This window comes from Alosa alosa, chromosome 19, assembly GCF_017589495.1.
Source record: "Alosa alosa isolate M-15738 ecotype Scorff River chromosome 19, AALO_Geno_1.1, whole genome shotgun sequence".
Taxonomy (NCBI): Eukaryota; Metazoa; Chordata; class Actinopteri; order Clupeiformes; family Clupeidae; genus Alosa; species Alosa alosa.
Genome location: NC_063207.1, coordinates 8,435,827 through 8,462,264, shown reverse-complemented (window position 1 = coordinate 8,462,264; position 26,438 = coordinate 8,435,827). Strand labels below are relative to the sequence as shown.

The 26,438-nt window shown below is 44.2% G+C and overlaps 2 protein-coding genes across 7 annotated transcripts in view; one reads left to right on the top strand and one right to left on the bottom strand.

The window, feature by feature from the left end:
• Positions 1 to 18,312, bottom strand: part of letm1 (leucine zipper-EF-hand containing transmembrane protein 1) — a 33,267-nt gene extending 14,955 nt beyond the window's left edge. For 2 of the 4 annotated variants that reach the window (XM_048227285.1, XM_048227287.1), the window contains exons 1-4: positions 17,862 to 18,312; positions 7,604 to 7,661; positions 6,863 to 7,358; positions 111 to 254 (exon numbers count right to left, since the gene is read on the bottom strand). In XM_048227285.1, coding sequence (XP_048083242.1) covers positions 111 to 254; positions 6,863 to 7,358; positions 7,604 to 7,661; positions 17,862 to 17,940 — 777 coding nt within the window. In that variant the 5' untranslated portion in view covers positions 17,941 to 18,312. The remainder of the gene's footprint in view (positions 1 to 110; positions 255 to 6,862; positions 7,359 to 7,603; positions 7,662 to 17,861) is intronic. The other 2 variants (XM_048227286.1, XM_048227288.1) reach the window with 1 other exon arrangement.
• Positions 18,313 to 19,523: 1,211 nt separating this feature from the next.
• nsd2 (nuclear receptor binding SET domain protein 2) overlaps positions 19,524 to 26,438 on the top strand; it is a 40,235-nt gene continuing 33,320 nt past the window's right edge. Inside the window, exons 1-8 of one of the 3 annotated variants that reach the window (XM_048227534.1) lie at positions 19,524 to 19,732; positions 22,236 to 23,020; positions 23,621 to 23,777; positions 23,990 to 24,141; positions 24,506 to 25,210; positions 25,391 to 25,519; positions 25,763 to 25,934; positions 26,207 to 26,287. In XM_048227534.1, coding sequence (XP_048083491.1) covers positions 22,265 to 23,020; positions 23,621 to 23,777; positions 23,990 to 24,141; positions 24,506 to 25,210; positions 25,391 to 25,519; positions 25,763 to 25,934; positions 26,207 to 26,287 — 2,152 coding nt within the window. In that variant the 5' untranslated portion in view covers positions 19,524 to 19,732; positions 22,236 to 22,264. The other 2 variants (XM_048227535.1, XM_048227536.1) reach the window with 2 other exon arrangements.

Sequence of the window (26,438 nt, the reverse complement as noted above, 5' to 3'; positions counted from 1 at the left end):
TACAATGTGATATGTGTACATATGAACTGCCCCTGATAAATGAAGGCTTGACTGATAGCAGCCATCTTAAGCAGCCCATTAGGGCAGGTGTTGGCTGGTGTGGTCCTGACCTTCTTGGACTGTGTCTCAAAGGTGGACGGCAGCATGTTGGGGAAGAGCTTGAGCGCCACGGGCAGCAGAAACTCCATGAAGGGAACGATGATGAACACCAGGAAGGGGAGGAGTCGGAACACATCTGCACACGTCCGCAGGAACTGGAAATTACATAACATTATGAAAACACAGAATTAGGCAATCATAATTATCTGTGAAGCTACTTGACAGAAGACAACAATAGTATTATATATACACTGTATAACTGCCCTGAATATATTGTTCAACTATCAAATTGTGGCATTAACTGGGTGTAGTTATAAAATAAGTGACTTTATTGCTTAAACACTAGCATATATGTAGCATCTTTGACGATGCAAGCGAATGTTACATGCATTCACTTTTACACACACACACACACACACACACACACACACACACACACACACACACACAAAATACTGCATTCAGCTGATGCACTGCTCGAGATCCTCAGAAAAAAAGACCAGTTTTCACTGATCAAAGAGACGGTTGTCTACTCAAAGCTTCCACTGCAGTGCCTATGTGGAGCAGTATGGTTGTACACCAGCAGAGAGGGCTACTGAGCCAGTGAGCCACCAGCAGCAAACACACACACACAGGCCAAGTGAACTGGGGCCTTTCCTCCTCTCCATGTCCTCCCTCTTCCCTCTCTTGGCTGAGCTTCCCTCCATTGCAATCCCCCCGCCCCACCCTCCCTCTGTCTCCTTGCACTTTCACGTGCTGGCACTGCAGTCCATTCCACAGCCCAGCATCACAATGCACGTCTCCATGGAGATGAGGGTGACTGGGAGGGGGAGAGGGACCAGGCAAAAACAAACTTACACATGACATGAGTGCTTCAAAGAAAAAAAATGTAAAGGGGCATTAATTAACAGAGAGAAACACACATATACACACACACACACACACACACAACCCATAGATGTACACAGCAGATAGAAGGGGGAAAGGGTGAAAGTGAGGGACCATAAAGAAAAAACAACTGACACATCATTACCTATTATCAGCAGATGTGCATTAGAGGGAGAAAAAAACATGTGGGAGAAATAAGAGGGGGGCAATGAGGCCTGGCTAACAGAAGAATAATGAGGTAGGGGGCAGTTTAGGGTTCCTGTACCCGCCCCCCACCCCACAAAAAGAAGAGGTTGAGTACCCCCTCCCCACCTGCCTGTCAGGGGGTGCATTTGGAAGCCGATTTAAGCCAGGCTGCATGAATAGGGCTTTGTGCTACACCCATTGACATGTATATCACTTCCAAGAAACATAGGGAGAAAAAGAAAGAAGGAGAGAGAGAGAGAGAGAGAGAGAGAGAGAGAGAGAGAGAGAGAGAGAGAGAGAGAGAGAGAGAGAGAAGGGAAGGGACAGTAAGGAATATGGGAGAGAGAGAGAGAGAGAGAGAGAGAGAGAGAGAGAGAGAGAGAGAGAGGAGAGGGGACAGTAAGGAATATGGGAGAGTACTGCAAGAAAGAAAAGGTGTGAGGGTAGTAACACAGAAGGTGAGCTGATGTCAAAAGAGTGGGACTGGGAAGAGCGAGAGAGAGAGAGAGAAAGAGAGAGAGAGAGAGTGGAGGACATGGGGGGCCAAGAAGAGGAATGAGCAGTTAAAAGAGTGGCCGGGAGAGGGAGTGGAGGAGAGGAGAGGAGAAGAGAAGAGAGGAGACAGTACTGAGCAGTACTGAGCGGTGGCAGGCGAGTTCTGAAAGAGCGCGCATGTGAAAGAGGCAAAGCCGGGGGATTAGAGGGCTGCGTTAGATGAATGGCGTGGGGCCGAGCCGTTAGCGGCCAGTGCAGGGGGCGCCAGGTCAGCTGGCCCCACACACAAAGACTCCGAGAGGCCCGGGGGAACTGGAGAAGCTTGGCCGTTAGCGCAGATACTGACGCGCTGTAGAGGCCTTCTTCTGGACTGCCTGGTTCTTCTTTTAATTTTGTACGTTCAGAACGCTTAAGCAGTGTTTGCTATTGTTTGCTATTGTTTTCTTTTCTGGAACATTCCGCAACCTTCCTAACTAGAAAAATAGCTATTTTCTATTAGCCTCTATCAAAGGTGATATAAAGATTTAGAATTACTCAGTTTATTGTAATGTGGGTGCATATATTATAATAAAACTGAAGCCACAGACCCATATTTGCATTCAAATTCCACATGTAAAGCTGGCCTGCTGTTTGTACTGGGCTAAAGCACTGGACTGGCACTGATGTTTACACTAATGGGTGGCTCAACGCCCACTGTAGTGATCCAATGTCTAAGTCTGTTTAATATTTCCTAAAGCCTTACCATGTAGAACTAGATAACATCCCCACCTTTGCTTTGTCAAAAGCTTTCTTATCAATTCCCGAGAATGTGGAGGTCATCTGCAATGTTTTATTTTTCCCCCAGAGTTTTCTAGAACATCCACCATTAATCTTGCTGAAGAACAATTGATGGTGCCTGAAGCTAAGAAAACACATTATAGCAGAATTTGAACTCTCGTCAAGACCAAAACAAGCATAAGATACCCTCTGATGCAGGCAACACTGTTTAAGTTTCTAGCTGCCATCGAGCTAAAAATAAAAGGCATTGAGCATGTGATTATTTCTAAGCTGCCAACCAGTCATGTTAATGAGCCCGGGTTGAACCCAGGCACTGGTAACTGCCAATAATAAACTAATGCCTCACACTAATGCTGATATGTTAGCAAGGTCCTCACAGATAGCAGCAGGGGTCAGTTTCACAAAGCTACTTTAGACCTGTTTGTTTATCTGAATTGTTTTGGCCTCTAAAGTGTAGAAAGTAAAAACAACAAAGCTTAGGTCAGTGTTTCCCATACATTGACTTATTTGTGGTGGCCCACCACAATATCAACATTGACCACCACACAATGATTTTCCAGGTTGTTAAATCTGGTTAGAATCATAATCACGCTGTGCTAATTAGTCAAAAACTGTTGCATTTAAGTTAATTCTGCAAACCAGCCACCACAAATGGAATTAAATTCTCTGGGAAACACTGTAAGTGCCATTTTAAATCATCTATGTGCCCTCTTCATCATGCTTGATCAAAGGAACATTTTCTGACTTCTCTGCACTAGATGTGAGCCGGATGTGGGCCGGACGTGGGCCTCATGCACCCCAGACCAGGAGCTTTATGGGCCAATGATGGGGAAACCGGTTATGCAAGTGCAGGGATGGTGGGGGTTTAATCTTAAAAACACAAACACTGATATGGTATAATAATGAACTTGGTAGGAAGCAGCTAGTGCATACTGAACTGCGATGTTAACAAATGCACTGATATGTTGACAGAAGTTCGCTGGCAAATTAATTGGTTTCTCTTTCTCTCATTCTAAAAAAGGCTCAAGTTAACAGTGCACTCATCAGTGAATATTCCCTGCCAGAGTAGCCCACTTAACACTGAGAGCCACTTGTCCACTACGACCAGACACGATGGGAGACATGAATAATATGGCCTTCAGACTGTCTAGTCCATTAGGGAAGCCCAAAGTGGACTGGTCGACTCCACAAGACACTTTTCCCTTACTGGCAACATGCATCAGATGGCAAAATATATCATTCCAGGAAGTTCCCCTGCCACAGCTGATATTGCCGAGTCAGGAAAACATGTTAACCATTGCATCTCATAACCATACTATATACAGTAATATCAGCACCACCACCAGAAAGCATGAGAGGGTGTGAAAGAGAAAGTGTGATAGTGTTAGACAGAGAGAGAGAGAAAGAAAGAAAGAAAGAAAGAAAGAGAGAGAAAGAGAAAGAAAGAAAGAAAGAAAGAAAGAAAGAAAGAAAGAAAGAAAGAAAGAAAGAGAGAGAGATTGCCTGATTTGACCCCTCTCTTCACCTCACTGGTGAGGACACTGCAGGCCTCCATGGACTATCATTTTACCACAATAGATACTGGGCTACCTTCCAACACTCTCACAGCCTCTCTCAACCAGTTTGTCCCAAAATGTCCAAGAAGTCTCACTTGTCCTGAATCCCCCTTTTCCCATCACACGCGCCACGCACACACACACACACACACACACACATTAAGATGTGAGTCCTAATTGATCAATCATTGACTACATAGAGACAGCTATATCAGGGGCTATAAAAAAGTAAATGGAGGTCTGCAGAGGACCCACACACACACTCAATTGCATCACCACACAGTCATTAATAATGCTGCCTAAGCTAAGCATTAGGTTAGACATTAAGTATTGGCACCAGTCAATACTTAAGTTTGACTTAATTGTTGTGTTTTAAACACGCTGTAAAACTAGTACACTGGATGATTTGATGACTGTCTTCCAAAATACATGTCAGTATAATGCCGCATACACTGGACTAGAAAGAATATAACACCAAATTGGGCAGCCGTGGCCTACTGGTTAGCACTTCGGACCTGTAACCGGAGGGTTGCCGGTTCGAACCCCGACCAGTAGGCACGGCTGAAGTGCCCTTGAGCAAGGCACCTAACCCCTCAGTGCTCCCCGAGCGCTGCTGTTGATGCAGGCAGCTCACTGCGCCGGGATTAGTGTGTGCTTCACCTCACTGTGTGTACACTGTGTGCTGTGTGTGTTTCACTAATTCACAGATTGGGATAAATGCAGAGACCAAATTTCCCTCACGGGATCAAAAGAGTATATATACCATACTATTAGACTAAATCTAAAGATAAACATGAAGGTGCAATAATGCTTTTGTAAGACCTTCATGGAAATAAAAATCCCAGAAAATCTGAAAATATCATTGTCCAATTCCATTATAAGCTACATTACTGCATAGGCCTCTATCAAGCCACTGGCTTGCCCCTATGGCTAGCTTGGCTCCTTTCAGGAATGGACACTAGGTCAGGTGACTATAAAGGAAATGTTCTATTACAGGGCAGCATGAGTCCGATTTAAATCCTCAAATCTCATTACTGGCTCCAATCAGGAGTTAGATGCCACAGATTAAAAAAGAGAGAACATGAGGTCCTGCCCTTCTAACCCCACAACACACAACGACACACTCAAACAAACAAACAAACAAACAAACAAAGACAAACAAACACACACACACACACACACACACACACACACAAAACCTATCCGCTAACCAACGTTGCCCTCTATATCCCGTGTAGGTGAAAAGGTGAAAACGTGTGTTTTTTCGGAGGAAAGAAGTCGGTGAGGGCTCTGTAGTGAGATAACCACATCCTCTCTAAATTATCCGTTCCCAGGGGGTAGAGGACCACAACATGTGACTGTTTTTGTGTGTGTATCGGACCCACAAGCTTTAGCACCTTTCTACAAGAACACACCACATACAGTCACAAAAACACACACACACTTGAGAGTGTAACTGATACTTTGGATTGTGTGTATATGCTTGTGAGTGTACATTCCTCCCCTTGTGTAGGCATACAGTATGTACGTATTGAGATACTGTACATCTTGTGTAGGTATACAGTATATATGTATCAGTTTCTGCTAGAAAAAAATGGTGCCGGTCAAAGTGACCGGCAGAGGTTTCGTTTTCCGGACATTTTGATGATATGCCGGTCAAATATCCTATTATACCTTCTTAATTAATCAAATTGAGGAAAACTGGATACAGGCTATGTAGCCTAAAGAATCACATAATCATGTAGAATAGAATGCAACATGTTCATTAGCCTAACTTACGTAAACATGCTTAACAAGATCTAGCCAGTATATGTTTTCATGGACAGCAAGAGTCCGCTTCGTTCGTTGTTTTAAAAAGGCTACATTGTTTGTTGCTGCTACCCAAGTGCTACCCATCTCCATTGGTGACTGTTTAACTTACACAGATGCGCACACACAAGAATGAGCGCTCACACCACTACCCCCTAAGGCTATGCCTCTTTATTTGAAAACAATAAATTAAGAAATGTTTCCTATTCTGGGAAATGTTTAGTTTCTTTTTCTTTTGGTCCGCGGTTCAATGATACCGTTTAATTGTGCCAGAAATTATCCTCGGACCAGTAATCGCCTCGTCGAGGAGGCCCTAACCCTGCAGATCATAGACAGAGAACGCATAGGCCTACTGTATGCTTTGGGTAAAGAACACTTTGCATGTCCAGTGTACACGGAGAATGACAGTGTCTTGGAGCGGCCGCAACCCCGCAACTCCACTTCCAATGTCACTGATTCCGACAGATACGCCCGACACTTCTGCTTTTTATCTGGTGGTGGAGTTGACAGAGAGGCTTCAGACGTTACCAATTTATCATCCATCGCATCTGGCCTCTGAAAAAACTTTTAAGGCTAGTCTGCCTGGGCCTGGCCATGTTTGAACCGCCTCACTCATTTGTTCGTTGTTTAACATGGACGTTTTAAGCATGCGCTTCCTATTTGAAATGCAGCATAGGCTTGTTGCGTGTTGTTTAATAGCTTACTTTTCAAACGAGCCTGTTCATTTAAAAACATAGCCAGAGGACGTATAATATAGGCTTACATATTAAGGCTTATTCTCAAATTCAGATTGCGTTAGGGGACGGGATTATTAGCCAATTTCAATCGGACAATTTGACCGGAGAGATTTAATTTTGTCGGACATTTCATTTTTTTTCGGCCAATGTCCGGTAATTACCTGACAACGGAAACCCTGGTATGTATTGAGATACTGTACATCTTGTTCCACCGGTTGAGCCAGAACAGGAACATGAAAATGAGTGACAAGACTGAATTGTATGTACAGTATACTATGTGCAGTGCTACAGAGTATGGACGGCATATTTGAATACCTGTCTCCGCTCTCGCCGGGAGAGCCCATGTCCATTCAGCACCCTCCACAACATGCGTCCGGCGATCGTCGTGTCGATCCACAAGAGGCGGAAGCCGTGGTAATAGTGCTTGACCTCGTCGAGCACCCGCTGGCCCAGCGACCGCCGCTGGATCTGCGCGTCCACCGTGGGCGAGTAGACCGGCCCGCCCTCTTCCAACTTCTTGTTCTTGTCCTTCAGCGACTTGAGCGAGCGCTCGACCTTCGAGTCGTCGCACCGACGGGCGCTCGTGTGCACCCACCGCACAGGGTTCTGGCGCCCGTGTGTGTGCGCGAGCCGCGAGCGGACACACGCTGCCCCGTGCGGCGGCGGCAGCGGAGGGTTGGCGACGAGGACGGCACAGTAGAGACGCTCGGAGCGCTGGGAGTAGCTGTCTCGCGTCGACATCCACGCGGAGAAAGGGTCAGGGCTGCAGGACGAGGCCAAAGACGCAGGGCCACCTCGGAGGACATCGGGACTACAGGGAAAAGACATGGACAGGACAACCAATCAATCACAGACATCACAGCAAAGAGCTCAAACAAGCCAGACCAATCAATGGGCTAATCTCCTCAGGATCACCACTGTCATTGTTTACTATTATGTACTTCACATGCAGGAACAAGGACTCACATAATCATGTAACCCATCCACATTTAGACAACATCATTTGTGGTTTTTATAATTTTGTGTGTGTGTGTGTGTGTGTGTGTGTGTGTATACCTGTGAGAGGATAACCGAAGAGATGTGCAGTTAATACAGGCACCTTCTGTGAACTTTCCTGTGAGAGAAAGAGAAAGATTTAATCATTCAATTTAAACACAATGTTGACATCTGATGAATACTTTATCTCTTCTTGGCAGCAATTCCTTACGCTCAATTGCTCATATTAAAACTGAAGATGCGTGTGTGTGTGCGTGTGCGGTCTCCCTCTCTCTCACGCACGCGCACACGCACACACACAGCACCTGTCTGCCTGTGAGTATCTATGTGTAAATGACTGAGTATGTGTGATGGAACACTGGGACAGACAGACATATCATATTTTGGTCAGACAGGGGTCAGTCTGTGTGTGTGTGTGTGTGTGTGTGGCTGGGGTTAACTGTCCCCGTCTGGGAGCCCTGACGTGCCAGCGTCCACTCCAACATCAAAAATAACAATAGTGCGTCACAGCACACCTCCTGGAACACTCACTGACACACGGTCACGCTTATTCATTCACTACACACAATTAAATGCTTTTATTTGGTTCCAAATTTGCAAAGGGGAACACGAACACACACACACACACACACACACACAGGAGCCCTGATAAGACATCCACTGTGTAAGTCAACAAGGACATCTAGATGGTTGTAAATATGTTGCCACTGGACTCACTTTAACTTATATGCCTTTTGCATTACATCAGAACCATGTGCTGACAGATATGCCACACAGTCACGACAGCTAAATATATGTTACTCTGCCTGGCACCCATTCAAAAGGATATGGCACGCCATTCCGTCTTGCAACGACATAACATGAGTCCCATAAATCCAGCAATAACCTGTCTATCTACAGGGTGTGCGTGTGTGTGTGTGTGTGTGTGTTTTTCACGATCAACTGCATGGAACAAGTGACGTGTGTGTGTGTGTGCGTGTTGCTGTATAGGAACAAGAATGACTATCACTGCCACTGTTCTTTACCTGTGTAGCGGGATTAGGGAGATGACTACTCAGCATACGTGACTGGCACTGCATGTGTGCATGCTTGCATGTGTGTGTGTGGTGTTATGGATTATAGAGTTAGGATTAAGAATGGGTAGTCATGAAAGGTAGCTTAGTATACGTGATACGTGATCACTGTTGATTACCGCGGTGTGGAAACCGTGTGTTTAATCCTTCCCAGCTTCATCCGAGCCTGCTTTTGACAGGCTACAGTAGGCCTGGTACAATGGAACAAAACTGGTACCCTACTGATTCTGTTGTCTAATTGATGGTTTTAACTATAATTCGGATTAGGCGACACCTGATTTTAAAAGGCGGAACCTTTTCACATAAAAATGCACTGCATCATGTAGCCACTCTCGTCTTTTATGTTGGCGTCCACATTAAATCCATTCCCTCTCCGTTATCAGGAGAATACAGTAGCCTAAAGTTTTATTTTGAGCAGCTTACTTTGGTCTCACTCATTGCATCCAAATAACAGAAATAGCAAACTCCAAGTTATGGTAGGGTAAGTTAAGCCATAAGCACCTAGCCAATTAAATATGAACACTTTTTGAAACTATTTCAGCTTGTGTAGGCCTATCAGTGCTTTCTGAACATATTGAACACACTTTTAGAAATACCGTGATAATACCGAAAACCGTGATAATTTTGGTCACTAGGGCTGGGATAAACGATTATTTTTTAAACGATTAATCTAGCGATTATTTTTTCGATAAATCGAATAATCTAACGATTCATTTTTTCAGTCCGATTCAATTCTGAATGAAAAAACATGAATTCTTTAACATTGTAATATATGTTTATTGCTCTTAAGATTCCAAAATAAAAGACTATACAAGTGCAAAGTAATGCATTCTTAGTCAGAGGTAGCATTCAATAAAGTTCAGTAGTGCATGTCTAATTGAGTGCCTGTCATTTTAAGACGTTCCTGTGGGAATCCTTGCAATTAACATTAACACAGTTAAAAGGCTGCTGATGTGTGGATGCAATTCGTAGTTAGTTCAAATAACGGTTCGTACTCCTCCTTTGGACAAGCACTTTTGAGTCTTGGAAAACACTTTTCCATTTACATCGGGATTTTGCAAACATTCAGAGTCAATAAAATGAGCCCTGCATGAGTAACGAATACAAGCAGCTGCAAGTAAGCATGCTAAGCTTGACATCCACACAGTATTCTAACGTTAGCTTTGAGATACTGCTTGATTGCATACTGTAACTTAACTTAGTTTAGTCTCCTCAATGTACCATGTTGTGATAAGATCTTAGCAGAGTTTACTTTAACTTTACTACAGCAGTTTTGAACAAATTTGCGCAGCATGGTCACGATGCTAATATTTAATAGCAATTTAGCCCACTGTGTTCTATGCAGTGCTTCTATGTGGCAACAACAATCCTTCAACAATCGTGAATATTTTGGAGAGGAGGAGCAGCGGGCTCGTTACGAGAGAGAGCGGGCAGGGCGAGGAAAGGCTGTGTGAGTAAAAAGTGCAGCTCAATGAAATTATTTTATCTTATCTTTAATTTAAATAGTAGGCCTACAACTTAGAACATCAATGTGTGGTGGCCGGTTTTGGTGCCCAGCCACAGATTAGTCAACGTATGGAAAACACTGAAGGTGTAAAATTAAAAATATTTAGCAGCACACGTTATGCTTGACGAATCGACGCTCATATTTTGCGTCGACGTCATCGATTACGTCAACGCGTTGTCCCAGCCCTATTGGTCACTATAACCGTGAGGTTAAATTTTCATACCGTTACATCCCTAGTGGGGGTGCAGATGTAAGTGTGAGTGTGTGTATATGAGGGAGAGAGAGGGAGAGAGAGAAAAAGATAGAAAGAGAGAGAAAGAGGGAGAGAGAGAGAGAGAGAGAAAGAGAGAAAGGGGAAGAGAAATTAAATAGAAGGGTGTGGTAGAAAATGATGCCTGCATAATAACTGCATCTGATGCCCCTAATATTTTAACAGCCTTGATAAATGGTTTCATAATCACATCATGTAATCACATTCGGTAATCCTAGATCATTATTCTCTGAATTGATTTAGTTCCTCTGAAGAAAAGGCTGGGGGAACAGGGCTGCAGACTGCACCCATTACAATTAAATTCCTTGGGGAATCCAGTTCAGTAATTTTTCATCAGGGGACAAGTCACACAAATAGGCCTATTTCATATTTTTGTATGATTATTTAAACATTCACGAGGCCATATTGCTTCCCCAAAGGGTGTAAGAGTCTGGGGCATTTCCTGATTTCCCTCGATGCACTCGGAAATGTAGAACATGTGGGGAGATGTGTACCACACCTCTGCTGGTGACAGCACAGCAGGTGAACGCTTTCAGCATTTCATGTTCAGTGGCAGCAGGCAAGATGCTGTTTCCTCCAATCACAGGCAGCCAAGTGCTGTGACGCAAGCGAGAGTCTTAGCCAAAGATACCGGCCTCAGCTGGGTCGCATAAGGACAGTCTTCCTCTCTCTCACCCACCCACACACACACACGTTTTCGCTATAGTGGAGGTTGCCATGGTGATATTAATTCAGCGCACACACAAGCAGGAATTAACCGAGCCCTAGCATACACCAAGGTTTTTAAAAAGCAGGCACTACAGCTCAAGATCTGTATGATTTCTATTTGTAGTCATCCTCAAACTGCACCAGGGAGATCTGACCACAATCTCCCACCTCTAAAAGACAAGTCTTGGCTAGCACTGCAATCTCACAGATGACATCATGCCGCCCCCACTAATAAAACACTAATTAGCCTTGTAGAACACTCCCAAATACTGTGGACCTGGGAGGAGAATATGCTCAAATGTGAACCAGCAATAAATGAGAGCATGCTTGCAAGAAATGCGGCTGATTTTTTCTTTTTCTTTTAGACCAGTGGGTGCTGAGGCTGGATCTAGGGCAGTGGGAGTATCAAATCAGGGCCTGTGCCTCTGTAGGCCACATTGAGCACAGAGACAACATTTTTTGGCAAAGGACACAGGGACACTGGTGTACTCAAGCGTCAGAGCCTTCACTATGAGGCCTGCAAAGGACACACTTGTGTAAGCAACGCAGTCTCTGAATGTGCGAACACATTCGCTCCTGTTCACATGTGAGCAGAGGTCATTGATTGGACACTTGATTGAATCAGACCTCAAACAGCTCCTAAGGTCACTGCCCCAAAGTCAGTGCAGTGGTGCACTGATGAAATCTCTCAGAGTTCAAAGGTTAATCAGCGCTTTGTGCCAATACAGCAGAACCTGTGTGGTACACTTAGAACTTTAAACCTTTCAGCGTCTATGAGCTGCACGATGAGTATGCTCTCTCCACAACTATGTCCACACTCGTGTGTATTTGTATACATAGTACACTGAATTCAACATGTGAATACAGCCCCAGAGGTTATTATGGGGGCAAGAAGAGGTGGGGGTGGATAAAATTAGCCCTGACCTTTTTTATTGTGGAAACCCTGCTCGTCTATCATCTGGGAACACTGCGCGCGAGCGAACACACACACACACACACACACACACACAGTCTACTGACCCATCTGTTAAGGCTGAGCACTTGTGTCAATCCACAAGAGCCTCTAATCCTATTCCATACGCACTAGTTCTTCCAGTCTGACTCCAGCAGACGAGACCTTTACTCAAGACCAGTAACTTAAATCTCTCTTGACCCCTCCTCACCCGTCTAAAGCTCCAGGATATACTACAGTAATACAACACAGAACATGCAGTCTCCACAGTGGATTCACCTGTCTAATCCGCTCGTCAACCTTCCTCTGTCCTTCCTTCCTCTTATATCCATCCATCTCTCTCTCTCTCTCTCTCTTTTACTCGCTAAATCACTCTCTCCGTGACCTTTGATCCAATGCCCCCTGCTCTACTTCACTCAGACAGGAAAGAGGAAGTCCTGAGGAAACGCTGTTAGTAGGCCCAAGAGAAATGCTGTTAACCTGTCAGAGAGAGAGAGAGAGAGAGAGAGAGAGAGAGAGAGAGAGAGAGAGAGAGAGAGAGAGAGAGAGAGAGAGAGAGAGAGAAAGAAAGAAAGAAAGAAGGAGAGAGAGGGAGGGAGGGAAAGAGCGAGAGAGAGCGAGAGAGAGACTGTGTGTGCACGTCCTAAGTAGGTTGCTACAGAGTCCTTCAGGGTACTACTTTCCGTGTTGATGTTTATTTTTGAATAAGAATTTAACCAAAAAAAAAAACAAGATAACCATAGCACAACTGGCCATGAGTTGATGAATGCTTAGCATCACATCATCAGTTTTTTGCATCCTAGATGATTCATCCTAGAATTCAAATACAGTTTCTGTGAACCATTATCAAGCACTGACTGAAATAAAACATACACTGTCTATAAACATAAAAAGGTAACATTGTTTCTTTCTGAGTTCTGAATTCTAAATTGTTGTATTAACTCATGTTCAATTTGTAATATGTGCTGCTGAGCACACAGAAGCAATTTGAGACAATGGACCGTAACAACGGTTGCTAAGTAAGCAGGGGGTCAAGAAAGTCAGGCAGACATGGGATCAGCCAATTGGAGTGTCCAGTGAGGGCAGGTGTATCCATGGTGTGTGTGCTAGATTCTCGGGCACAGTTGAAATCCTACCCAGGGGTGGCACTTGGCCAGTTAGGACAATGCTGGTTCTGTCACATTACTGTTTGAGATGTTTCACTTCTCACTCAGCATGTCTAGACCGTTTCATCAAAAGAGCTATTTTTAACATTTTCCCCCTTGCATCAAAAGAGCCATTTAAGACTTTAATCACAATGTAAAGGCCTATTGTAGGTCTACATGTAGTAGGTCTAGCTGCCCCACAGATCGTTAAGACACTCACCGGGTCGAAGAATACCCTGCTGGCAGACCTATTCAACACACTAAGCTGTGCTGCTGCAAATGTGGGTTTGGATTCTCCAGCATGGAATTATCCCCTAGTCTGACGCCAATTCCAAGAACAGGCCAACTACGTACAGTAAGCCCAGATGCAGGAGCCAGTCAATGAGAGCCCAGTATCAGTTTCAGTGACACACTCCACACAAGACAACACAAGCCTGCTGTGAGTGAGGCCTTCGGGTGTGGTCTTGCACTGACACACAGAACTAACATAAACTCTCCTTCACACACAAACTCTGTGGTCCCCGTACGTACTTCCTGCCTGCTGCTAGAGCTCTGTTGCTATGGTAACACCCAAAACACCCAGTGGAAAAATACAGCTCTCGAGTGGTTAGTGATACCACAGACTGCTGGTGGGGGGTGGGTAAGATTTTCTGCTGTCACACGCTACCTAATGCTATTCCATCATGTCTCCCTACAGAGCCAATACAACAGCTAACCATCCTGGCTTGAAAAATGCTGCAGCTGTCCACACCAGAAACAAGTACACTATGGCCTCATATTTTCAAAAGAAGGGGTAGTGTTTTGCTGGACCTGGAAACAAAAATGGACACAATAAAGTTCATATCAGTCTCTTTCAGCATGATTGGGTGGCTGTGGGCTTTCCTTGAGGTAAACTAGGGCAAAACAGGCAGACTGCAGGAGCTTTTCTCCCTAAGGAAATCGTGCCAGACAGATCAGTGGTGACGGGATGAACTCAGGGACTGAGGCTTTCTGTGCCAGCTCCTGCTTGTGCATTTGTGTTTAGGTCTTATGTGGCCCTCGGGTCTTCACTCCGCATGATGTCCACTCTGCTGGCATGTGGGCAAGATAGTCAAGGTTCACAAACCAGAAATCAGCTCACGACTATTTTTGTGTGCCTTTGTCTCTATATCTCTTCCCCTCGCCATACGCAACGCCTACAGTAGGTTTTATGACTTCTCTCATGTATGATTGGGTGTGCTGTGTGTGTGTGTGTGTCTTTCACTCTTATCACATTGAGCAGCTTTCTCCTTCTGAGCGTGATAACACGTCGCACGAACCGGGGCGCACGGAGGCCTTTGAGCTCCAGTGGAGCAGAACCATAAAAATACTTGCGATGATTCGCCACTCCTGACCCTCCTGTCCCGACACACACACAGACCCGTGTGAGAGCAGACAGAGGGGAAGGAAAGTTAAACGTGGTTTCACAACCTGCTGTACATCACAGAAACACGCAGAGGGGAGAAATACAGGGTCAAAGTCAAGGGCATTTCAACACGGCTTGAATGAATTCCCTACAGGAAGTTGACTTCCTGGTCATCCTCTTTCGTTCATACCATTGTCAAATAAGCTCAACACCAGCAGACACAAGCACAACAATCTAGGCCTAGTGAGTATGGCAGTTGACTGGAAAACAGGGAGAACAATGACAAACAAAACAACGCTATGTTACGGAACTCAAGCAGTAAACTTGAAGGTGGGGAAAACAAGCCTACGCTTGGCGCCTCTATGCTACAACAGATGTGTTTCAGGGCAGTAGTCATAAAGTTTAGCACACACATCTCAGTCCACACACACACACACACACACACACACACTCTCTTCAGGAAGGTTGGAAGCGCTCACAGAACCTGTAAAAGGGCCCACACTGGAATCACATTCTGGATAATTTGATGAAAACCTCAGTTAATCTATGTTATGCTCGGGTGAAGCAGACAGCCGTCTTGACGTCTTTATTTTAGGCTCTCAAGGTAGGGCAGCTTGCTCAGACTGGCAGTGACCCAACTTCCCAGCTCACTCTTATTGGCCACTTCTAAGCGAGCCACCTCAATTGGCTCCATTTCAGAGGAGAAGCTTACTCTGATTGGCTGTGCTTCACCCACATGGGGGCGAATGGCGACTGTGGGCCAAATATGCTTTCAGGAACACTGCAATCTGTGCAACTATGACAACAGCAACATGTTCCAGTTTGCCTACCAGCAACGTATGTAGTTGCAATAGAATAAATACCAATTGTGTCAAACAAAGATCTACAGTCAATCCCTATGGTCAAATAGCAGACAGACCATAAAGTTTACGAACCATGCAGCTGCAGAGGCTGTAATTTAGGTATTTCTGACAGACTTTAGTTCTTCGAGTGCATGTGGACTGCCTTTACATAGAATGCTCCGCAAGCCATTTGAGAATGTACTGTATCCAAGTACACCCAGCAACCCTGAATGTGTGCTGAGACAGGTTAATGTTTAGCTGTGCAGGTGTGGAACCAGAGCATTAATGTGACTGATTAACACGGTCACTTGCCAGTCTGCGGTTTGCCTGCCCCTCAGTGGCGCACAGAGCAATTAATGAGCACAGCCACAAAAACTGTGACTAACCAGAGATCAGACACATATCCTAATCTTAACGCCTTTATCAGCTGTCAGTGTATGTTTTAGTGTATCTAACCATAAGAATGCATCCTTTCATCATTCACAGTAATCACCCATCTGATTCCTTTGTATTTGTCTAAAAACTGTATAATACTCATTTGCCATCACTAACATATTGCCCAACTTCCACAAGAGGGACTTTAAAGTGAAAGGGACCAGTGAGGTTTACCTGGTATCCCATACTAAAGAGGGTTGCTAGGTAACTTGGAGGCTGACGGTGTTTGTGTGGTGACACTGCAGTTGTGTAGTGCAGTTTTGAGTCAGAGGCTGGGATGTGGAGAGCAAAACATTTATTTTATTTTTTTTGGCCGACCTAGAAATGGGCAACCCCCCTACCTGCATTCAACATATACCACAATGGTTAAGTTCTACATTATTATGGCAGAACTTACTTACTTACTACGGCTTAATATATCACAATGCGAGATGTAATTCAGTGACTGCGATGCACTGAGCAACCCCGCCATTGCAGACTGCAGCGGCCTCGTTTCAGACAGTGGGGAACTGAGGTGTCCTCAAATAACCTCGCATCGGGTGACTGTTCAGCATTCTCCCTCATAAACGATGCATGTCGCCTCAAAAGGACACAAACACGGATATATTCCACAAACCTACTGTTTTGTCATCGTCGAAAGTTAAATGAATCTATAATGATGCTATTTCTATAACATTATATTCGGCGTCTAAGCTCGGAAAAAGACTAAGCAGTTCTTATTTAAGCGCAACCGCAATGTGTTTCGATACATGGGAAAATAGAAAGGACGTGGGATAATGCTGTCAAAGAGCGCATTCCATAAACTGCTTTAATGTAACGTTAACTTAACATTTTCAGGTTTAGACAATCAATGTCAAGAATATGGATCAGTTAACTAGTTAGATAAGGTCAGTTATTTAGAATAACTTAGCATTCAATAAAATCAAACACAAAATAACCAAACGAAAGCATTCTAGAACTTGTGATATTGATGGTGAAAACGTAGTCTAAGGACTACAGCTAGTAGGAGAAAGACAGCTAAATGCACAGTAGTTTGTGCCTTAAAAGATGTCTTCTTATGTCGGTGAAGTCATGTCGAGTCGTCGAAGCACCAGTACTTTCCTTCTTGATCTTTCGACTGCAAACTAAGCATCCATCTACTGGAAACCTGGGACGTCGTCTGAAATTGTTCGATATCTACTAACCAGCGTTAAACGATTATTGCGGTTAAAGCCTTCCACAGTTGTAACGTTAGTCTTCTGTATTACACCGACAATGACCACACTAACTGCGATGCTTTCTTTCAGCCATATTAAAACACCAGTGTTTCTGGAATGTACTTACAGTAGCTAGGTAAAGGGCCTAACTTGTCAAATGTGACATAAAGGACTAACACGTGTTTACACGTTGTCAGGTATTGCCTGTACCTTAGCACAATGCAAAGCCGCAGGTCAGCGATTTATACCTAGTTTACCAAATGGAAACTTAAAGGGACAAAGGCTTTTCTACATTTGTAAATTGATTAACGTTAAATAATATACCCGTCTACCAGGATAGCAAGGCTGTGGATCTCCAAGCCATGCCCTTGATCTGATGTAGCTAACTAACCATAATCCTTATCGTGGTTAACGTTGGTTGAGGGGCTAGCACTAACGTTAGCTAGGTCATGAACTTTCTGATTCAGACCGTGGCAGCCGGTTAAATCCCTGCCAAACCTGGTACATAACAAGTCCAATTCCGTAAACAATAGATGGGTGATCGATATAATTTAGGACATGACACATTACGTTTAATATATATATATATATATATATATATATATATAACGTTATATATATGACGCTAAAGTGTGACATTCTATTTTCAGTTAACGTTAACTTATCCTCTTGTGTTAACGTTAGAAGCTAGATGATGGCCACTGCCTTAAAATCAGTCCTCATCACATAACGCTATTATACAAAAGTTCACAAATTATTATGACGAAAGGTGTGATGTTAACAACTTTAAAAAACAACTTCTTACCTTTTCTGAATTCGTTTTTTAAGGACCTTGACGTTTTCATTAATGGAGCCCGAGATCTCGTAAACAAAATTAAAGCCATTATGATTCAGTTCCTTGCTCTGTATAAAAACTGCCCAGATGGCTGGTTAGCGAGCTAGCTCTATCCGTAGAAAAAAATGAGATTGTGGTCTGACGCAGCTAGTCTAACTAACGATAACTAATGTTAGTGCTAACGTTAGCTCCAACTGTCATAAACTCAAGTTCTTGCCCCATGTCCTTGCTCCCTCTCCACAATGGTTCAAGCAATGAAGTAACTTAATGAAAAGAACAGTAGTCATTTGCTTCCGTTTTCCTGAATCTCCCACGACCAACAGAGGGAGTATTTATGAACTTTGTAGTTCTCCGTTGCTCAATGTGATGCCATGGAGCCATCTCAGGACAACTCGGCGGTGACAGGACAGTACTGACGGAGAAATTACCAGGTGCTCCGCCCATTTATGAGCGACAGGCATTCCAACCAATTAAATTAAACTTTTGCGAACAGCGTTCACAGAGAAATGACTTTCGATTGGCTAAAAATCTTTCTGATTGCCAATGTGAGATGAATGCGCGTCGCTAATGTCATCAAATCGGGCGATTCTGTTAAAATCGCTTGATGTAAAGCAGCCTACCAGTGAATTCAATGGATACAAACTCTCGAGTTAAATCATATTGAAATGTTACCGTTTCTCCTCTGTACTTGACAAAGCGAACGACAAAAACATTATAGGCTTAATTATGTTATGGTAAATATGGCAGATTTGACATTGAAAGGCGCGTATAACAGGGTTGCCATGTTGGACGAAAATAAATTCAAATATATATATTTCCCAGAAGTCCATAACCACAGGAAAATAATGTAGCACTGATGATGATGATGATGATAGTTGCCATTTTGCAGAGTGTATTATTATTATTATTATTATTATTATTATTATTGTTATTATTACTATTATTATTATTTTTTTTTTTTTATTGTTGTTGCTCTTGGGTGCTCCTTGTTGGTGACCCCTCCCAATCCCAATCCTCCCCCACCTTTCTTATGCAGCCCTTGCCACTTAATCTACTAAACCCCTCTTCTACTGCACTTTTTACACCCCCCATAAATGCACAAATAGGCTGACACCAGACATAATTTCACTGCATTTCTTACTTCCCGTAACTATATGCATGTGACAATAAACTTCCTTGTATCCTTGTATCCTTGTTGTTATTGTAGATGATGATGTTGTTATCAAATGTGTTTGGTTGTATCTAGATGTTATGGTTATATAACAGCAGGAATATTATTAACAATTCTGATAACAGTTTAGATTGTGATGACATAATAAAGAATATGTCATGTATGTCTGTATGTTAGTAGAGTAACTATAATGCATATAAATCTACATGGAAGCTTTTACGGAAGGAAACTTAGCGCTTTTACGCGTTAATGAGGCAACTTAACAATGTAATTATTGCAAGATTAGATTCAAAGTAGAGCCAGATAATGTATATCGAGGGAAGACGGGCTCTGATATGTCCACTATGTTTTAATTAATTTATTCATGTAGTTGATCTTTCTAAACCTGGCAACCCCAACCGCAACCCTCCCTTTTTCATGACGTCATACCACTAGACGCCCCGTCTATCCTAGATCATTTCTCGAAAAACACAGAATCCTTCCATTGGATATAGTCTGTGTGGAGCGACAAAAGAGAAATCATATAGCATATGTTTTAAGTTTAATGAGAGTATGTTGATGCAGCTAAATTCAAAATAACTGCAACAATGTCCTTTGGAGACGCTGTGGATGGCAAGGTTGAATTTTGAAAAGGCCGGTTAAACTCTGCGCCTGGACCGACCAATCGGAAGTGAGTATTTTTCGCGCTGATTGGGAAGAGAGTTTCCCGCAAGCATTGATTCGAGTTGAATGGAAGTCGGCTTCTCCGAGATGCGGCAGACAGGTTATATTCCATTAAGTCGTTGACCAGATCAGTCATACATTTATTCAAAAATAAAAAAATGATCTCTGTAACGTTGGTATGATTACAACACATAAGGCGGGTGAATTCGAGTGTTAAGGCATCGTGCATGTAGCTAGCTTGCTAGCATGTCAAGTCGCTCTATCAGCAGTGCAGAAGCTAACTAGCTTGCCAACTAGCTATTTAACTAACGTTAGCTGCTCAGAATGCGCTAACATTACAGATGTTTTAAGTGGTTATCAAGCTCTGTTCGGTTACTTCTTTACTAAGGTGTAAGATATCAGGCTTGATCGTTTTTCAGCAAGCACAGGTCATGCATGGTATAATCTCAAATATGACGTTAACTTGATTAACGTTAGCCCGCTAACGTTTCCATTAGATGTATGGTGCCTCGTTTGCTGTAAATATGGACGTGTCTAAGTTGACTAGCCAACTCTCGTTAGTGTTAATTGTGAAGATGTGCAAAATATGAAACGGAGTGGTTGGCAACCAAGTATATCGAGCATATAAAATGATTTGATTTTTTTAAACGGTTGTTCCAGTATTCTTGGTAACATACATTAGCCAAGTTCGAATATGTACCGTGTCCCTGCTGGTATGCACCGGTTTAAATCAAAATGGTTAATGTTACATTTCATTGCAGAGTGTTGCCATTTTCATCAACGAGATACAGTGTAGCTGGCTGCCTGCCTGCCTGGCATTACCCGTTTGCGTTGATCTCATACCGATTTTGTGTTTGGGGAAATGTCAACTTCGCAAGCTAATGTTGAAAGGTTTACTATCACTTATCTTTTGAGACGGCCGAGTTTTTAGGTCATTAAGCTACTGTGGGCGAGGTGAAGGCAAACCATCCTTCCATTGCTTCGGACTATCCTTGGCGAAATCGACTGTTATGTTTTGCCACTCAGCAGCGATTAACCACAATGACTGCAATGCATATGCTAAAAAGGCGCTGCATTTGAACAGTTGTTGTGCATTGAAAAGATTTGAAAGTAGCTTGCAAGACGCCAAAAAGGTATGTCCTTAGTCAACAGTTGAGCAGCCATTTAGAATAATTGAGCTTATAGTGGAGTGGAAACACGACGTTATACATTGTTTCAGTTTGGCACTGAGATAGTCGTACTTTAAGTGCATAGACAGCTGGCGAAGTTGATCAGCATCGGTATCCTTAGGTTTCTAATGGCATGCTGCTAGCTAGCTAAGTTGCACTTTTTAGAACGAAGTTAAGTAAATTATATGTTAAATGGGAAGGAGAATAACATGTTTTTAGAAACGTGCTAGTTATCTAAAATATGTATGCATATTGAACTATTAGGCACGAATGCATATTATCACATATATCCAATATGCACGCTTCACTGTATTTTGATTTTCGCTTGCGATTCCCTCGTTCTGTAACCGAATATCTCAGGACAGCCGCGCCGGGATGGGGCCAGCTGGCCACCCATTCACAATAGAAGCGAATGGGTAGCCATCTTCTCGAGGGAGCCGTCGCTTTTTATTTCTGTAAACAACTGTAAGAATCTTAAGAGGAATTATTGGTCTCTTAATTTTGAGCCAGTTTGCCACTAATTGCAATGTGCAGCATCAACTCGATTGAAGCGGCTTGACGTTTGTGACTATGGAGTAAGTGGCAGCCAAACGAAGTGTACTTCTCAATGGCTTGCTTGCTCAAACTACTCGCTAGTCGCTGCAGGTGCAACTGACAACAAATCGCACTAGATGGCCGGTTTTCAAACGTAGTATACCGAATTCACTACTCAGAATAATGTTACGTTTTCCTTCCTTTGATAAAATCCCTATCTCTACGTGCATTAAAATTAAAATAAGCTTCATGATTTCCAAATGTGCCTACAATTCCCTGAACATAGACATTCACAGTGAGTCTCATATCCTCCTGCGGCCTATAACGCCAAAGTACTTAGTAGGCCTGTATGGAGAAGCTCAAAGCGACCACAAGTTTGTGCTGTTGCACTGCAGATGTTTTCTGACTGAAGCTGTTTGTAAAATGCTCAGTGTTTCCCATACATTGACTTATTTGTGGCGGCCCACCACAATATCAACATTGACCACCGCACAATGATTTTCCAGGTTGTGCTAAATTGTGCTTAAATCTGGTTAGCATCATAACCACGCTGCGCTAATTTGTTAAAAACTGTTGCATTCAAGTTAATTCTGCAAACCTACCACCACAAATAGAATTCAATTCTGTGGGAAACACTGAATGCTTAATGTAGAATAAGTGCCTATCATCCAAGTGGTTGCTTCTGTCTCTGTCTTTTTCTCCATTAATAATAATGATTAAAACGTTAATTGCTTGTTAATTTCTCATCACCCCCCACCCTCCTGTGTATGTGTGTGTGTGTGTGTGTGTGTGTGTTGTGTATTACAGGTTAGAGAAGGACACTGCGTGTGTATGGGATGGACAGTAAGGGTGGCTCTCTTCCCTTGATGCCTGAGCCGCGAAGCCCCATCAGCATGAAGCAGCCGTCCGATTCGCTGGCAGGCGGACGCAAGGGGAGGGGTGAGGTGGGCGCAGACTCCGCCCTTATCTTGGACAAGGCCACCACGCAGCTGGCGGCCACACCTCAAGACGGTGCCCTGCCCAAGATGCAGAACGGCCACGGCCACAGCCTCGAGCAGCTAAAGGATCTCACCTCGCGCGTCCTCAACAATGGTGAGCAGCCGAAACACTGTGCCGCCACCGTTGTCGCCGCCTCGACAGAACCCCTCATCAAGGGGGCGGAGCCCACGCCCCCGAACCCTGCCCCTGCCCAGGAAATCAAGCTCAAGTTCCCCAAACGCGCACCCCAAGTGGCTGCCAACGGCACCAAGCCCGTGCCCAACGGCAGGTGTGACTCTGCCTGCTTCGCTGAAGATGGGGAGCGACCGGAGGTCACAGTCACAATGCCGGAGAGGATTCTGGGAGGCCCAAGCACTGGGAGGAAGCGGAAGGGCCGTCCAGTGAAGAAGAGGATCCCGGCGAGCACTCGGAAGCCTCTCACAGTCCGAGTGTCGCCCCACAAGGGTGTGGTGCAGTCAGCAACTGACCCAATGTCAGCTGATGCAGCCACCACCTCAACCAATCATGTCACAGAATCTAATACTCTCACCACTAAGCCAATCACTACCCTTGCCTCCATGGACCAATCATGCATCGCTGTGAACTGTAACCCGGTAAAGTTACCCCCACCTTTTCCCCCCTTATACTCGTTTAAGTCTAGTTTAAGTCTAATGATGTGCAGGATACCTGGCTGTACAACACATTCCAGGGCCATGTTTATGAATTTAAATCATGTCAGACATGATCAACACATGTATTGAAAGTGGAGTTCTTTTTTGAATGGTTGTATTTTGAAGATGTTTTTCCACATTGTTTGTGCTGTATCTGATAGTGTGTTTAGCAAGTTAATTCCACCAAGTTTTATAAGCGTACACACACACAATCATAAGTGTTGTTTGTCCTGCTCATATTGCAGTCTGTCTGGATTTACTGCCTAAATGCGCCATTCTTTTTGTGAATATCTCATATTCTTCCCCAAGGGAATGTGTTATGAGTTAACAAATATCTCTTTACAACATTGGATGGTATCTCCCACAGATGGTGCAGCATTATCTTAAGCCAGTGTGGTTTAAATCCTGATTGAAATGATCCATTGTGTCTGGTTCCATCTAGATGAACATAATTTGAAGGTGTTTGATTGATCAGATGGTTTCATCTTCCCTACTTCCTTCTCCCTGTTTTTTCTCTGGGTCCTCTGTCCCTCTTCCTCAAAGAGAGTGGAAATTGAGAGATATGTGAACAGCCCAGCTGGAACGATCCACGAGCGCTTTTCTGTGGGGGACGTTGTTTGGACCAAAATGTTGGGGTACCCCTGGTGGCCCGGCATGGTTACAACCGACCCCCAGTTCAACAAACACATGAAACAGAATGGTATGTAAGCAGCCAAGCAGTCTCTTAGCTACTAACACTGGAAATAAATCCTAACAGGATATCTGCAGTGAAAACACAAGCTGCTTTCATACGTTGTAATCACACAAATTCTGGTGTTTAAAATAAGAATGTGTCTTGAGTAAGCGTAGTCATAACTTGCAAACATGCAAGCATGTTTTTCACTGTGTGTGTGTGTCTCTGTCTGTTTGCAGCCTTGAACAGTATTCTATACCATGTTCAGTACTTCAGCGAGGCTTCCGAGAGAGGCTATGTTTTTGAGAAATGTATGGTGCCATTCCGTGATGGCAAGCAGTACCAGGAGCTCAACCTGGAGCAGCCCTCTCCTCGGCCTGGTGGGAAGAAGGTACCAGCCATCAGCCGTTACTCACAACCTCACCACACCCTCCATTTAACAAGAGGCTGTGAAAGCACATCTGTTGGGTCTGTTTCCTGTGCATGGAATAAGACGAGTCCTGGCCTGAAATAGCACTGCAATGGAGATCTCCATTGAGGGAAAAGCTGTTAGTCTATGTGTGACTGTGTAATTGATTGATTGTAAATAACATTGGATATAATGCTATTTAAAGCTGTGATGTCTATTTGTTTCTTTATTTTATTGTTTTCTATATTGTTATTTTAAGAGAGTCGGCAATTCATTGGTATGGATAGACTTGATTGAATTTTTGTGCACAGCTGTTCATGCCTGTTGTTTATGTTTTCACGTGCAGCTGGTCATCCCTGTTGTGCCGCAAAGATTACCGAAGCCGTTGCGTCTTGGAATCTCCCAGGCAACCGAAGCCATGACCATGGCCCTGGAGGACCGTATCGCCAAGTTCACCCTGTGCGCCCCTCCACAGGTCCCACGCAGCCCCTTCCCCCAGTCCAGACCAGACTCAGACCAGCAGCAGGACACCGGCCAGCAGGCTCCAGAACCGGGCCAGGAACTGGACCGTCACCTCTGCCCCTCCGCAGCTCGGTCGGAGCCGGACCAGGAGGCGCCCTCGGAGAGCAAATCCCCGAAGACCCCGTTGAAGGACGAGGAAGAGGAGGCCCCTCTGCGACACATCACCTGCCGAGGGCCAGTGCTGAGCGGCTACCCGCCACCCCTGTGCACCAGCACTCCCGCGGGACAAGCGCGCACTCACAAGGAGCTGGAGCAGCCTGACGCACACACATCACTCTCCCCGGCGCTCACACAAGATGATCTCAACGACATCAACACACCTGGTGCCCACTCCAAAGACAGCAGCACTTCAGCGCCCAAGAAGGCCCCTGGCAGGAAGGTCTCGAGGGTTGCAAAGGTTACCAAGGTGACCAAGGTCACGAAGGGGGCAAAGGTCAGCGCAGAAGGTCAGGTAACGAGCACACCTGTGAGGAGGAGGAGGAGAAAGGCCCCAAGCCTCCCTGAAGTGGCCACACACACACTAGCTCAGGTAAAGACCCACACACACACATTTGTTCCAGCATGTTATAGTTATATACACACATATTCTAGTTACATATACACACACTTTTGTTTCTGCATATTTTAGTTGTGCACACACACTTTTATTACCACATATTCTAGATAAAATTGAAGAGATAAAGAACATTTTGTGTGTGTGTGTGTATAGGAGACCACCACTGCTGCTTCCAACCTCGAACCTCTGAAATCCGAACCGCCAATACCTCCACAGAAACGCAAGAGAGTCAAAGTCACTGTGACTGCAGACCTGAAAGTACTGGAAATGCCTGCTGCTCAGGTGAAAACACACACACACACACACACGTTCATACAAAGCTCCTGTATGTGTTCCACACCCCTGTTTAAACACACTTGCACATTATAATGTCTACATCTGTAGACTGAGTGAGTTGTGATATGCAAATCCTATTTTAAAAAAATGTGTTATACAGTTATATGCAAATCTCTGTTTTATAATGGCACTGCCTTGAAACAATTTTTGTCTGTGTGTGTGTGTGTGTGGGCGCACATCTACGTGAAGGAGTCCCTCCCTGCAGACTTAGTCACCCCCGCTCCAGTGAGGAAGAGGCAAACCAAACCCAAGTCCAATACGACCGGCAACGCCACCACCAGCACCCCTAAGAAGAGGGGGAGGCCCGTGGCCGTCGCCACTAAACCTCCCACCAAGGAGCCTGGCAGCCAAGAGGCCAGAGGTAGGTCTCCCTTAATGAATGAATGAATGAATGAATGAATTAATTAATTAAGCTTTGTGTAGTGGTTTTAATGCAACATATCCAAAGGGAATGTTTAGCAAATGTAAAACGCAAGACCACATAGACACGAAATACGTAAATACAAGACCACATCATGACGCGCGCAAATAGTTACAAAGGCCTGTCAAAGGTTCTAAGCATTCATCTGTTGTGAGTCGGTAGCATCACTTGTGTGGTTTTGTGACTAAGCTTTACATCCTTTTATTGAATAGCTGATACAGCCCAAAAGGTCCCCAAGGCTCCACGGACGAAGAGGCAACCTGCTCAGAGCAAAGAGAAGCCTGACCCCAAAGGTAGGAGCACCTATTTCCTCTATTAAAAGGAAATGATGTCATTATTTTTAACCTTTCAAGGAAGTTTCAGACTGTGTGCAGTTGCATGGCAACAGTATAAAATCTTTTATTATTATTGGTCTTGAATGTAACTCAATGTTTTTGAGGGAGC